Genomic DNA, 13,340 nt, shown 5'->3' with positions numbered 1-13,340 from the left:
GGCGGCACCAGCTTCTGGGTTTTTTTGCAGGAATGTGGAGCAGACTGTGCTAAGTTCCAGAAGAGCGAATTGGAGCACAAATTCAACAAGAAGGCTTTAGAAAGGCCCTATACCTCTGAGCACTCCTGGGGAAAGACCTACGGGGAGCACAAGCGCCACTTGGAGTTTAGTCATGACCAGTATAGAGAGCTAAAGAAGTACGCAGAGGATATTGGCATTTTCTTCACAGCTTCTGGCATGGATGAGGTATGTAAGCCATCCTGGAGATACAGAGTCTGGCTGTTGTGTCTGCTGGTTGTTAATTCAGCACGGTAGTTCTTGCATAAAGAGAATACTGAATATGTGTGGACATTGAATTTTTAAATGAGGAAGTTGGAGTAATTGTAATTCTGGCAGCTCACTTGTGTTTCTATAAGGGTTGTGTAGATGGAGGAACATTTTGGAAGAGCTGCTATGTATGCTGAGGTATTCATATCAGTAAATCATATCAGAGGCAAGGCCCCAGCTGAACTCCAGAAACAATCAAGGCATTGAGAGTTTAGATCAGGACTGCAATCAAGCTGCTGTCTGGTGTCATCTGGTATCGTGTCTCCAAGCATTTCAGACTTCCCTCTGTATTTAAACAGGATTTCTTTCTTAACTTAATTCCTATTATTTCCCTCTTCTTTCCCCCCCCCCCCTTCTCACGTTTACCACACCCCATTGGTGTTTCTGTGCAGCAGAAGTACCAGTACTCTTTTTTCTTTTACTGATCTCTTGGAGAGGATCTGTGCCTTGCGCTGTTACTCCTCAAGCATTTACTGATTTTTGTCACTGGGTTCTTGAACCGTCAGTTACCAGCTTGTAAACTCCACGAAGCTCATCTGTTGCTGTTCCTCCATAAGAAGCACATACTTTAGCTCTTCCACGTTCCCCGCCTCAAAATGGGGAACTAAATTACTTACAGCATGAACAAATGCAACGTGCAACTGAAATGTGTAAACTGGAAAGACTGGGCAACAGGTAAACCTCAGTATAGATCAGCTATCGATTATAGATTGTTTTCTCTTTCTTTGTGGCCTAGAAGATAGGGGGAACCAAGCTGAAAGAGACCCTCCAGAATTAAGCTGGCCCCTCTTGCATAAGGCAAGCACAGCGATGCCCTTGTCTTTCTGCCTTATACAGGGTGGCGCAAGGATGGGATTTATTTAATGTTTTAAGGTGATCTGTTCAGTATCTTATACATCTTTTCATGAGAGAGAATTCCTGATGTATCAGCTTAATCTCCTTTCTCATCTTTTTTTTTTAATCTGCCTCATCTGGCATAGAAGTTCATCCTCTTCTTCTGTCTCCTTTCTGTGTATTTGAACACCATTATCACATCTCTTTTCTGTTTTGTATTCTACAGACTAAGAAGTTTCAATTCCTTCACCCTTTTTAGGCTGTCATTTTTAGTAATCTGGCCATTTGCACTGCTGCTGTCAGCTTGTCCTGTTGATCAAAATCGTTGAGTTGCTGTGCCCCACCTGAGATGGTACAAGCGCCAAATACCACCAAAAATTACTTGAGATGATTAACAGACAAAAAGGTGTTTTGCATGTATTGTAATAGCCCAGTGCTGTGGACTCAGAAATGGTTCTGTGAAAAGAGGGTGTCATGACGTTTATTTTATTGTTATCACCTTGTCTAGGAGACCTGCTGAAGAAAACCTACTCTTTTAAAGTAAAAAAATAAATTCAGTAGTCTTTGACTTCTGTGTCTGGGATCTTAAAGACCCATATGCTTTCGGAAGGGGAAAAAATCACACTCTTCCTTTGGTGTTAAGATGTTCAGCTTCTGAAGGCTCTAGTGCAGTGCAGAACACCTTTCATGTGCAGCAGCTAAGATCACTTTCCACTTCTGGAATCCCTCTTTTTCTCAGGATGCTATGCTCCTCTGTGTGTGATCTCATCAGCTAATTAACAATACTGCTAACGCGTTGGTACCTTGGTTTTCTGAATGGTGATTACATTACACAGCTCCTAAGACTTGTGGTAGCAATGGCAAGACACAAGTTTGGAATCTATGGCAAACTGCGTAAACTGATGTAGTAAATCCTTGAGATTATGTTGAATTCTGTAAATTGAACATGGCCTCTGGACCTCCAGCTGTGTCAAAGAGGTTAAATTGTATGTTTAACTGTACGATGAAGATAATGAAATAATGTGTGAAGTAAATATACACACTGTGAGTAACTCTTTTGTCTACTCTGTTCCAGTGTGTACTTGAGCCTAAACCAGGATCCTACTGAACCACTCCCTTTAATTTTTGTGCCTGTTATTTGAGATTACTTCCTGTTCCTTGAATCTCTTACAGAAACGCAGCCAATTTTTAAGAGATATTTACCTAATGAGGTATGACCGTAGACATGAGTTCTGTCTGTCATTTTGTGCAGTCTCCTCAGATTAGATCTGTGACTTTTAAATCTAGTGTATTCATTGTCTTCATGTACAATGCACCTTAGTGGATAAAGTATGTTTAAGATGTTATGCATCCTAAGTACAAGAAACTGAATCTGCATTATAGTGATGATAGAAAAATGAGGCTGAAGAAGCTGTGATTCTCTTCTAGACCCAAGCACTCTTTATCTAGCACTAAGTAAATTTGACTGCAGTAAGGAATAAGATGAAGAAAGTAAGAGTGTTTGTGGGTGGCTGAAGGGAGACAAAGGTTATTATCTCATTTACCCCAGCTGTGAATGATGGATTTCAGTATCTCTAGCCTGTGATACGTTTGGCATTTTCTTCCTTAAAAGTACTCATTTGTAAAAGGCCACTTAACTGATGCCACATGGATTGCCATGGAGCCTCAGGTTATTCCTGAATCCAGCTGAGGTGGTGTGTTTAAATGCAGTGACTTCTTTTCCTTGTAGATGGCTGTGGAATTTCTACATGAACTGGATGTTCCGTTTTTCAAAGTAGGATCAGGAGATACAAACAATTTTCCATATTTGGAAAAGACTGCAAAGAAAGGTAAGCGTTTTCTTCTGAGCCATCTTAGTAAACATCACTGTGCCTCAGGAGTTCAGTTATTAGATCTTTCCTCCAATGGATTATGGATAAAAAATCTAAAGTACCTTTGGAAGAAGGTCACCCTTAGACTTGGAACAAAATAGGTTCACCCAGCTTTCTTCCCTAGTTTAACTGCAATAATTTACTTCAAGAATTTAATTTGTTCTTGTGTAGCTCTGTTACAAACCTAGGAGAGAACACGTGTATGTTTTGTAATGGCTAGGTCGTCCGATGGTGATTTCCAGCGGGATGCAGTCGATGAACACAATGCGTCAGGTCTACCAGATTGTGAAGCCCATCAATCCAAACTTCTGCTTCCTGCAGTGCACCAGTGCATACCCACTTCAGCCAGAGGATGTCAATCTCCGCGTTATCTCGGTCAGTGAATAACCTGCAGCATGCCACGGGCAGGGTACCAGAGAGGGACTGGGCATGTGTTTTGAGAGATATTTCCAGGTCTCAGGCATGCTGGAATTTGCTTCTGAGAAGTCAGATGTATCACGTTCCTCTCATTCATGTGTGTGTGGAAGTGAAAATACCTGTTGGATCTTGTTTTAGCAGAACTCGGCTTCGAGGGGTATGATAAAGGATATTACTGGAGTATTCACAATTAAACAGAGGAAGACAGGACCTATAGCTAAGAGGTTAACCGTGTGCTTTTTAGTGGAAAGAAGAATTAGGTAGGCTGTTACCATTAAGGTGGTGCACGCAGCAGAGCACATAATTCTAAATAGGGGGCTAGACCAGAAACTTCTGTCAAAAATACTTCATGTGAGTATCAGAGCAACGAAGAACAAGATTTAGGCCATTGTATAGTTTCCTTTGCTGAAAATTTTATTTGGGTATGCCTGATAATGACACAAGAAAATCTTCCCAAATGAGCCAGTATTCAAGCACTCATCTGGCTTTATGCACATGTGGTATGTTTTCAGTAGAATGAGACATGGCTGCATTTAATGGCCTTCAGGACTGGGTGACTGTCACCTATGTATGGCTGAAGGGATTGCTTTATACTTTAACTACAGGGTTGAAGAAATCTGCTTTGGATACAGGTTAAGTTTAAGCAGTCCACTGTGTCCTTGGATTAAAACAGAGCTTTACTCTATTGCTGTAACTTACAGTGGTGTAAGCTTTGAAGACCTTGAAGTGTACCACTGAATTAAAAGGAAAAGCGTAAGAGAAGTTGTAGAATAGAACATACCTCCTTTTCCTTGTCAGTAGTGATAATCCTAGTGAAATTCTTAGAACATGGCAGTTGGTAAAGCAGTGTCACTTTTTCAATGTAAAAAAAAAATAATTCTCAGCGTAACAAACTTCCTGCTTTGTGGCACAGTAGTTGTCCATGTTTTTTTACTGTAGCTATCGCTGTTAAATTTGCTGTGTCTTTGCAATTGCTACCTTGGTGATTCAGACCAACTCTTGTCCTCCTTCAAGGCATATCAGTCAGCTTTTCCTGATATCCCCATCGGCTATTCGGGGCACGAAACTGGCATAGCCATTTCAGTGGCAGCTGTTGCTATGGGTGCTAAAGTAGTGGAGCGCCATGTGACTCTGGACAAAACGTGGAAAGGAAGTGACCACCAAGCATCCCTGGAGCCAGATGAACTGGTGGAGTTAGTGAAAGCCATCCGTACGGTGGAAAAAGCTATGGGTTCTCCAGTCAAACAGCTCTTGCCCTGTGAAATGGCTTGCAATGAAAAGGTAACCTGCTTTTGAGTCATGTATAGCTGAAACTCATTTAGATCTATAGCTAATAACCGTATTCAGAAAAATGGCTTGCTGATTGTTCAGTGCAGCAGTGTTTCTGCCTCTGCACAGAAAGGTTTCTGCTGCTAAGTAGCAGCATGCACAGTGCTTATGCTTAGCCTGCTGTCATGTTAGTGCAGACCTGTAATTTTCTATGAACTGCTATTTCTGGCAGCTAATAACTATTTTTACCAAAGCATAATGTCAGCAATTTTGAGTGTAACGGAATTCTATGTACATCATCCAGTGGTTAGCTAAATTGAGTAGAATCATGGAATCATTTAGGTTGGAAAATACCCCTAAGATCATTGAGTCCAACCATTAACCAACACTGCCAGGGTCACCACTCGACCACGTCACTATGTGTCTCACTGACACATCCTTGAAATACCTCCAGGGATGGTGACACTTCCCTGGGCAGCCTTCTCCACTGCTTAACAAACCTTTCAGTGAGGAACTTTTTCCTAGTACCCAACCTAAGCCTCCCCTAGCACAACTTCAGACCATTTCCTCTCGTCCTATCAGTTGTTATTTGTGAGAAGAGACGGGCACCCACCTTACTACAACGTCCTTTGAGGTAGCTTTAGCGAGAGGTAAGGTCTCCCCTCAGCCTCCTCGTCTCCAGACTAAACAGCTCCAGTTCCCTCAGCTGGCCCTCACAGGACTTGTTCTCTAGATCCCTCAGCAGCTTTGTTGCCCCTCTTTTGACATGCTCCAGCACTTCAGTGTCTTTCTTGTAGTGAGGGCCCAAACTGAAGACAATTCACAGTGCAGCCTCACCAGTGCCAAGTACAAAGTAGTCAGTAACAGTAATAGGAATAGGAGGGCTCTGTGACTGTATATGAGCTGCCTTCACAAAAAGCTAGAGTGCTAGTCAGTCTGATCAGAATCCCCCTGTTGCAGTTCTGAAAACCTCCACTGAGCCATGATCTCCTTTCACAAATTACGTGCATGTTCCCAGCAGCCTGGTTAGAGTGAAGTTTTGTTCACCTGATGTAATGGGGAGGGCAGTTCAGCACATGTTCCCAAGTAACTGCAGAATATCCTTTGCCTTTTTTTGTATACTAAGCCTAGGAATGTGTTTGACATAAACTTTTTAAAAATGTTATTTTTACTTCTCCCCTGTAGCTGGGAAAGTCTGTTGTGGCAAAAGTGACGATTCCTGAAGGGACAGTACTGACACTTGACATGCTGACAGTGAAGGTGGGAGAGCCTAAGGGATTTCCCCCAGAAGCCGTCTTTGAGCTGGTGGGCCAGAAGGTTAAAAGAACTATTGAAGAAGATGAAACCATCACTGAGCAAGCAGTGGAAAATTACGTAAAAAAAGGGAAGTGCTAAACCAAAGCATTCAGTTCCATAGATCATGATACAGCACTACTCACAACATAAATTTAAGTATAGCAGCACGGTAGATTGTAAGAAAGACAAGTAATTATGAGGATCCAAACGGGGCAGAATTTTAAGGTTCTCATTAGCAGAAAGTTTCTGAAGCAAGTGGTATAAATTATGAAGAGCAGTTTTATTAGAAATTGTATAGCGTTGTGTCTAGAATATACCATGCTCTCCCACTCTCCATTCCTCTAAACTACAGTAACTTGGGGTTTTGCCAAATCTTAAGACCACAGTCTGTTGTTTTCCAGCTTTCATTTCGGGTAACACAGTAAATCACAATGATACTGTCTGCACTTTGATGCAGGTTCTAACCTCCTATCTTTTGCTGTTTCTGCCCTTTCTGCCATTTTCCTCACGCATGTGCTAACAATGCTAGCTGGAGTTGAGTGCAGTTCTGTGACAGTGTACACACACTGAACAGAAAGCTACACCTGTAACCTGATGAATTTTTCTCATGATGAAAGACAAAATGTCTGAATTTAAAGCAGTGAGTTGCAGGAATCTTCACTCTGGAAAATGAGAAAACAAGGTTCTCAAGAGAGAGCACTTAGAGAGCAAACTGACTCTGTAGAAAGGTCCCATTAAAGGCGCAAGAGAGAGAAACTTTGTGAGCTGAAAAGCAGGAGGGCAAGCCAGACAGATTAAGGAGGAGACAGCAGATCTGAAGTGCATCAGTGGAAATACACTTAGCCTGTGCTTAAAAAAAATTGGCAAAAGCATCTATTGTGAGCTGAGTGAAGCCTGGAATTGTAAATCAGTTCTGCAGTGCATTTGGCTTTGTACCTGAGGGCAGCTTCTCAGGTAGGAATCCAAATGCTGGTGAAGATTGAGCAGCCTCCTTCCCACGCTAACAACCAAATACACTGGGTTGGCTTTTTTCCCCCCCGACACCAGTGTGGCTGCTTGACTGGATCCCATCACTGTGCTGCAGCACAACGGTTGGCACTCCTCTCGTGTGCTCTGCTCCTGTATCGCAGCTTCTCACTCTCCATTGAGAAATGCAGCCCCACTCCTACCAGCCTGCTGCTCCTCCCTTTGTCCAGGAAGGAGCCAGATGGCAGCAGCAGCAGCAAATTAGGCATCCCTCAACTAGCTTGCTTAACACAGAACTGCCGTGATAGAATTCACCTCCATTTTTCTGTGGTGGAATCATTCGCTAGTGATGGTTATTTGGAACTTGCTTCCTCTTGGCCATGAGTTGAAGTATCTGGAATTTGGTGGTGGTGTTTCTGTACCTGTGACCCGTTTACTTTCAAAGTGTTTACTTCTCTGCAATTCTGAGGAAACTGTATTCATATCTTTAAACTGGAAAACAGATTCTTTGAATCGTGTGCTTGACCATATGTGAGCTCTGACTGATGTGGTATGCTTGCCTTACATTAAAAACCTGCTACATTTTTAAAACTTTCTCTTTTTTTAATTTCAAATTTGAAAAATAAATTTTCTTTATAAAACAAGCTCTTGTCTCTGCTTTTCAGCCTGTGGTCAGACCTTGCTTTTGCCAGCACCACTGAAAATTCCAGAGCCTTTAGTATTTGAACACTGTGGAAACACCTGACCTGCTTCAAGTAGCAGTGGTTCTTCACCTCAGTAAGAATGATCTTTAGAGGCTGCTATAAACATAGGCTCTGAAAACTTCCAGGACTTTAATAAATGTATGGGGGGAAAAAAAATCCCTAAAACACTGACCTAGTGTCTCTGTTGGACCTGCGGGTCCTCCAGGCCTTTCGTCTTCTGTCAGGGGTGGTACACGGCTGCTTCTTGTGCTTCCACTCTGTGCAGAGAGAACAGGGCCACTGAAGCCCAGTTCTGAGTTTCTGTCTCAAGTAAGACCCACTAATGTCTATTTTGTGTGGCTACAGAAGCTCCTACTTCAGCTTTATTTGAAAGGACCTTTCCAACAGTCAGTGTCAGTCTTTGATTTTTCTGAAATCATTCTTAACTATGAGCTGATGCACTTTGTACATTTATTATCCAAATCTGACTTTTTCTACTCTAATATCCAATATATGAACTTGAAGCTTGAAATGAACTAAGCCTATTACCATAGGCAATATGTAGGTAAAAATCACCTATGGTAAAACTATCTATTACCATAGGTGGATCCTATACATACAGTTAGAGGGGAGGGAGTTCATAAAAAAGATGACAATACACAAGTTCAAATCCAAGCTGTAATATGTTTATTTCAATAAGACTTTCCATTTTGCAAGCTGAAAAAAGTACAAAAAATAAATTGCATGTTGCACTTTAGGTGGTATATCAAAATAATTTTAAAAAGCAAGATCCCCTTCTCCCACTGAAAAAGGCATACACATTAGTAATTACAGTTGGTTTTCTTCAATTTAACTGTTACCTTATAAAAGCATCAGTTACAACTTCCCCATGACAGAGATTAACTCCTGTAGATCAGTGCTGAAGCAGCTTTCAGAGACAAGGCGTGAAGCGGGAGGCTTTCCTTTGCGTCGTGCGTTACGTCAGTTTGCGTACTGCGATGGAGCCTTCCCAGAGCCTGACGGCCGGGTACACTGGTTCTGTGAACTTGCAGCGGAAGGTATGCAGATGAGCCATGCCATTGGACACGTCGTAGAATGAGAGGATTCCTGCTTCATAATCCAGAAAAACGCCGACGCAGTCGGGATCATTCTCGGTCGGGATGGGGATTCTCTCCCCATTGTGAAAGGCCCAGTACTCGAAGTCAAACCGCTTGAGGCACCAAGATGATCTGTTCCAGCCCAGTCGGCAGGTTTCAGAGTCTCCTTTCCTGCCAATGGAAGGGTAGGCTGCGCCAACCCACCATCCTGCTCCAGCATGAAGCAGGTCAACTTCCCAGTAGTGGCTCCCAGAGAGGAATGCATCTCTGCTTAGTACTTGCCATAGTTTGTCGAATCTTTGGGGACCACAGGGGTAGAATATTCTCCTCCAGTTACAGCTTACTGTGAGACGGTCATCGGACAACTTCAGCTTTGGGTGAAGGCTGTTATACTCCCAGGTTGGTGATCTTGCATCTGCAGCCAAAAGCATAAACACTTCATTTATCGTGACTCATGAAAGAAGTTGCACAAAAACTGCAAAGGAGCCCACACCAGGCAGTGTCTCGGAACCTGTAGTGTTGCAAGGAAGAACTTGACATTTTTAAGAGAAATCACTGCACTATTTATATGCACCAATGTTTTGAAGCTGCACAAGCTCCAAGGCAGGTCAGTAAAAGACAAATATGTAAGTCAGTATGTGTGGTTCACAAATGAGAGGATGAATGTGGCTAGGTAGGGAACAAATGCTGAGGGCTGCTTTATGCAGAACAGCTCGAGGCTTCTGGTGAGATTACAGCCTAAAGGTTTTAAAGCTACAAAAAGCTAGAGGATTTTCAAGTTTAGATTTTTCTCTGACGATAGTCCTACAGCTTCAATGTTGAATTGCTGCATGTCTTGCAGAAATTTTCAGTACATACTCCACCTCAATACATAGGTTTTCTGATCTCGTGTCCTAGAAATAACCAGGATACTCCCTTTGAAAACAGGATCTGTCATTCTTAAACAATCCCCTTCACTCTTTCTGTCAAGCCTGATAAAACCTGTGTCAACAGTTGGGTACCTAAATGAACATACATTATAATGAATTACTGTACTTTCTAGAATACTACTGACAAGATGTCAACTTAACTTGATTCTTAAAACTATTCCAAATAATGAGCACATCTGTTTTTTCTTCTAAGTGAAGAAAACAAAGTACAATATATCCAGATGAGAACTGAACAGTAGTATATGTGCAATGAAAACTGTCTGAGTCATAATTCACTGGGGTTTTTTTAACTGAATATAATTTTAATCTTAGTCTAGATAAACTTTGACTCTTAGATGTTTTAAATGCCAGATGACAAATCCATTTAATATTCTGAAGCTGCATTTCCAAGTAAATTCCTTTTAAGTAAAAGTTAGGGAAACAAGTGTTTGTAATATTTTAAAATCCAGACTACTTTCATTTCTCCTATGTTCTTACATAGAACCCTCTCCCATAAACTAAATCTGTCTAACCTGGGCTAACTGGCATATTCCATAGTCTAAAGCCAAGAAGCTGTTTCCATTCAGGCTGGAATCTTCCCTTCTGCCATCAGAGCAATACATTGATCTCTCCACACCTTTCACTGCTGATCCTCTGTTACTCTCCCACGATTTCCTGCTCCCACACTGCAGCAGCTGCACCAGCACTGCAGCCTACAACAACCCCCACAAGTGATGGTCCATTCACTGCACAGTGAATTACGACAAGAGTTATGCTCTATACTTGTCTGTGATGTTTCAGAAAAGAAAGTACACGTGCATTACAACTATAAGACAGAGCTGGATCCCACACATCCTCCTGCCTTACCGTGACTCCTCATTTCAGCAACGTTTTAAAATACAGGAACCAGTGATGCACTGTTACAGGTGGTTCTGTACACAGAGCCTAACTGACAGATCACCTTCTCCTGAGCAGGATCACTGCACATGTCTGAGCACCACAAGTGAAGCAGTTGCTTTATCTGAAGCACAGACATGGAGAGAGTTGCTCATGAGTGGCATGCATGACATGGTGCTAGAAAGCCCACTGCTGATATTTGGACCCTGCAATCTGCACCTGCCTACTACAATACAAGCAAAGAGCACTATACATGCAGCTGAGTGTTAACTGAAGCACCACCCTTTTCTAAACATAAAGAAAGCCTTTATTATTTTAATTTGGGTATTATGTCTGTAAACAATGTTAAAACTTCAAAACACTACAGGGGTACCTCTCACACGTGCAATGTCTTAATGTGACCTCCACTATACTTTCGTCAGAAAAGCTAGTATTGGTGCTCATGTGGTCTGAATAGGTCCTAAGTCACATCTGTGCTTATAGTTGGTGACAAAAGACAGGAAACAGGAGTTATTCATGCAGTTAAAAAGAGCACAAGACAAGATTCTACCTTCTGAATCACTGTCCTGAGTCTTTGTTTCAAGTCACTTCCAGCAGCTAAACAGTGAGGATGATAGGTTTGTAGAGAGCACAGGTGATGCCAAGACCAAAAGACATTTCAGGTAGGGAGCATTTATAAGGCTTGGCTTCAGGGTCTTCTTTTTCCAGTAGGCGCTTGAAAAGCTGTGCAAATAGGTAACGACGTCTGTCAAGTCAAATTCACCTGAAAATCTAGATTTTCGTGGAATGTATAACTACTAAATCTCAGGCAAATGGAAATGCCTCTATTGGTTAAAAAAAAAGGAGGAAACCCCAAGGACCAAACTGCACCCAGGTGCTAAAGTTTAGAAGCATAAATGTGAACATCACTGGAAAATAATGCAAAATAGCTAGAGCTGTTTGGATTCCACTTTTATTAAGTGATGAATATTGGTAGTGACTTTAGTTATGTATGACCAAGGTTTGCCAGTTTCACTGGCCTACATGCAGCTGCACATCTGCTTAGTTAGCTTTAACAGAGTAGAGAAATTATCTTTTCAGCCCTTAAAGTGAGTGCTCGCACGTGCAGCCCATATAGTGCTTTCTCCATAAACCCATCAAGGGGCAGCCTGAAGCAGATATATATTGGCACTCATGAAACTCAGGAGCCTAGTTCACTGCCCACCAGATGCTGCTGCAGTTCTCTCTCAGCAGCAAGGGCTCAGTAATGCAGACTGGCTGTCCTGGGACCTCAACAGGTTTTGGTTACGTGTCTGGGTGCTGCAGCAAGAACCTGCACAAGTGGGAAAAGACCCATGACATAACAGCCAAGGAGACAGGTTTTGCTCATTGCAGTCCTGATTTCTGAAAACCTGCTGCATTTACAAGTGGAACACCTGTCTGCTTTGAGATTAAAAACAGGTACAGCCCTTATCTACTGCAGGCCACAGAAAATGTCAGAATCCTAGAACCATTAATGTTGGAAAAGACCTCCATGATCAAAAAGTCCATCACTCAACACTACCATGACCATTACACCCTGTCCCCAAGTGCCACATCTGTAAGTTTTTTGAACACCTCCAGGGATGGCGAGTCCACCACCTCCCTGGGCAGCCTGTTCCAATGCCTCACCACTCTTTCAGGAAACAAATTCTTCCTCATATCCAATTTAACCCTCCTCTGCTGCAATTTGAGCCCACTTCCTCTTGTCCAATCACAAGTAACCTGGGAGAAGAGACCAACACCCACCTCCTTTCAGGCAGCTGTAGAGAGCAATAAGGTTTCCCCTCAGCCTCCTCTTCTCCAGACTAAATAATCCCAGTTCCCTCATTAGCCTCTCACCAGAGAGACAAAACAGTTCACTGCACATCTTTCCTACCCACAGCACAGGAAAGGATCACTTGTAGATTGATGCTTAACACATTAAATGATGTATCTATAATTAAAGACAGATCACAAAGATATGGACAAGAAAGAAGTCTTCAAAAACTAAACTAGCCACTAGCTGATTCTGAACATAAAAAAGGAAGATGTCACAAACAGAAAGTAAAATCTATTTCCCAACCTGAGGTATGGAAAAGAGTGATGAATTTCAGGCAGTGCTGAGCACCTGGTCCTTGCAAACACTGTAAACATCAGAACCCTTTTAAGATACCATTTTAAGACAGCGAGAGCACACACTGACTGTTTCAGTGACTGAGCTGTAAGTGTTCAGAGTGCATCCAACTTTTGTTCAATCATACTTACGTTTTAAGAAAAGAAACCGATCAGCAGCAGATGTGATTTTGAACACTGCTCCAGGCTCCTTCTCTGAAGTGGCACTAAGGCTACTGAAGATATCTGGGCAGAGATGAAAAGGGACAGTTCAGGGAGTCGGCCAATGGAAGAGTGTGGCTGTACTGTCAAGATTTTAAAAATAAAATGCCATGGGCAGTTTTGCTGGACAAGGTATTTGGGTTTTGCCTCTTTGGTGTGAACTCCACCCATGTCCTGGGGAAGATTACACTGTCACACTCTATTTTCCAACTCTATGGGACAAACTACGTTAATTCTGCTGGGGAAGGGCTACTTGCTCTGCTTTTCATCTTATGCTCTATGGATAGCATGGAGATGCCAGATCCCAGTATTGCCAAGGAACTACCCAGTCAAGCACCTCCCATTCCTCAAAAAGCACCCTTCTGTCAGAGACCACATTCAGGCATCTGAGGACAGCTGCAGATGCTAGCTACTGAGCACCTGCATGGTACTGTCTAGCAA

At 42.4% G+C, this 13,340-nt stretch overlaps 2 protein-coding genes across 2 annotated transcripts in view; one reads left to right on the top strand and one right to left on the bottom strand.

Annotated features, from left to right (window-relative positions):
• Positions 1–24: 24 nt before the first annotated feature.
• On the top strand, positions 25–6,300 carry NANS (N-acetylneuraminic acid synthase; the record flags this gene model as incomplete). The annotated part of the gene is made up of 5 exons (XM_008942140.1): positions 25–246; positions 2,891–2,990; positions 3,253–3,407; positions 4,464–4,730; positions 5,904–6,300. Coding segments are annotated over 5 exons (954 nt in total), but the record flags the coding sequence as incomplete, so codon positions are not given.
• Positions 6,301–8,639: 2,339 nt separating this feature from the next.
• The window catches only part of TRIM14 (tripartite motif containing 14), a gene marked incomplete at its 5' end in the record, with an annotated part of 7,098 nt that continues 2,397 nt past the window's right edge, over positions 8,640–13,340 (bottom strand). Inside the window, 2 exons of the mRNA XM_008942139.1 lie at positions 8,640–9,175; positions 12,831–12,923. Coding sequence (XP_008940387.1) covers positions 8,640–9,175; positions 12,831–12,923 — 629 coding nt within the window. The remainder of the gene's footprint in view (positions 9,176–12,830; positions 12,924–13,340) is intronic.

Source organism: Merops nubicus, unplaced genomic scaffold (genome assembly GCF_000691845.1).
Source record: "Merops nubicus isolate BGI_N331 unplaced genomic scaffold, ASM69184v1 scaffold6346, whole genome shotgun sequence".
In the NCBI taxonomy this organism is placed as follows: domain Eukaryota; kingdom Metazoa; phylum Chordata; class Aves; order Coraciiformes; family Meropidae; genus Merops; species Merops nubicus.
Note: the sequence above shows the minus strand (reverse complement) of the source record. Positions and strands in the feature narration are given on the sequence as shown.